This window comes from Tasmannia lanceolata, unplaced genomic scaffold, assembly GCF_043159265.1.
Source record: "Tasmannia lanceolata isolate RefF3 unplaced genomic scaffold, GAP_Taslan_0.1 ptg000006l, whole genome shotgun sequence".
Taxonomy (NCBI): domain Eukaryota; kingdom Viridiplantae; phylum Streptophyta; class Magnoliopsida; order Canellales; family Winteraceae; genus Tasmannia; species Tasmannia lanceolata.
In genome coordinates, this window is record NW_027518683.1 from 10,818,682 (window position 1) to 10,820,134 (window position 1,453).

Consider the following 1,453-nt stretch of genomic DNA (forward strand, 5'->3'; position numbering starts at 1 on the left):
CCTCCAAACGTGATTAAAGACAATAGCCGAACCTGCAACAAAATCCTCAATTTCATCAAATAACGCCAAAAATCTCCAAGGAGGAGCTACACCACCCTTCAACCACCGAATGACATTCAATGAATCCCCTTCAACAATGATATGGTCTAATACTTCTCTACTCAACTTCTTGATCCCAAAATAGGCAGCTTTAACTTCCGCCTCAGAAGAATCACACACACCAATAGGACCAGAAAAAGCCCAAAGAATCTCACCAAACTCATCACGGCAAAGACCGCCCACCCTCGCTGGACCCGGGTTTCCAAAACAAGCACCATCAAAGTTGATTTTCAACATTCCTAGCATCGGAGGCTCCCATCTTTGGACTATGTTAATTTTCCTCTCAGTACTAAAGCACACTTCCCTCCAATGTTCCCAAAGATCAAAGGCCGATACAAAAAGAAAGGATGGAAGACATCTAACCCATGATATGACCAATGCTATAATCCGCATGTATAATCCGCATGTACAAATAATAAGGTGATTTGGCCAAACCCTCAAACACCCTAGAGTTTCTTTCCTTCCAAACCACCCACCACGTAGCTAGCAAACACACATTCCACAATAATTTCCCTCTCTTTTTCCATGGCATAAACCCCCACATACTCAAAAGATTCTGAATAGTTCTAGGGAAGACTCAAGTGATTCCAAACCTCAGAAAGATACATCTCCATATGATCCTGGTGAAAGAATAGTGCATGAACAAATGATCCACAGATTCCCCATCATTAAGACAAAGAGGGCAGTGATCAATTAGCAACAACCCACAGTTTCTCAAGAAGTTAATGGTTTGTATCCTTTGACGACAAACAGCCCAACCGAAGATACTAACCCGAGGTGGGCAATGAAAATTCCATACCTTTGCAGAAAATGCAGGAACATAAGGAGGCATCAAACCATTATAAAAAGATTTGACAGAGAAAATGCCGGATGATTCCACTGTCCATATTCTTTTGTCTTGACCCCCACGTTTTACATAGCACTTATTAAAGAGCCGCCGCAACCGAGATTCATCCTCACTTTCCCACTCAAAAAGGATTCTTCTAAAGGCAGGACACCATATCAACTTACCACCACTACGATCAAAACATTCACAAACGAAGGCTTCTTTGTTAACAGCCACCCGATACAGCCTAGGGAACAAGATCCTTAATTGCTCCTCTTCACACCACACATCACTCCAAAACTTAATTCTATCACCACCATAGACCCTGAACCTCACCTTTAGATTAAAGGAGCAAGCTAATTTCAAGATATCTCTCCATGCAGTCAACCCCTTTTTCTTATATTCGTCCTTTGATTCCCACCCACCCGGAATACAGCCATACTTACTACAAATCACCTTAGCCCATAAATTAGACTGCTCTTCCCCAAATCTCCACAACCATTTTCCTAATAAGTGTAAACACCCCAT

At 42.1% G+C, this 1,453-nt stretch overlaps 1 protein-coding gene across 1 annotated transcript; it reads right to left on the minus strand.

The window, feature by feature from the left end:
* Nucleotides 1–665: 665 nt before the first annotated feature.
* Nucleotides 666–1,453, minus strand: LOC143878723 (uncharacterized). Its single transcript, XM_077380969.1, has 2 exons — nucleotides 899–1,453; nucleotides 666–719 (listed from the first exon to the last, which is right to left on the minus strand). The coding sequence occupies exons 1-2, from the start codon at nucleotides 1,451–1,453 to the stop codon at nucleotides 666–668; spliced, it is 609 nt and encodes a 202-aa protein (XP_077237084.1).

Excerpts from the sequence above, each read along its gene's own strand:
- LOC143878723 (XM_077380969.1), bottom strand. The coding sequence starts at position 1,453 with ATGGGGTGTTTACACTTATTAGGAAAATGGTTGTGGAGATTTGGGGAA. Across the intron at positions 720-898 it reads TTCCTGCATTTTCTGCAAAG|GATCATATGGAGATGTATCT; the intron begins GTATGGAATTTT and ends TTCTTTCACCAG.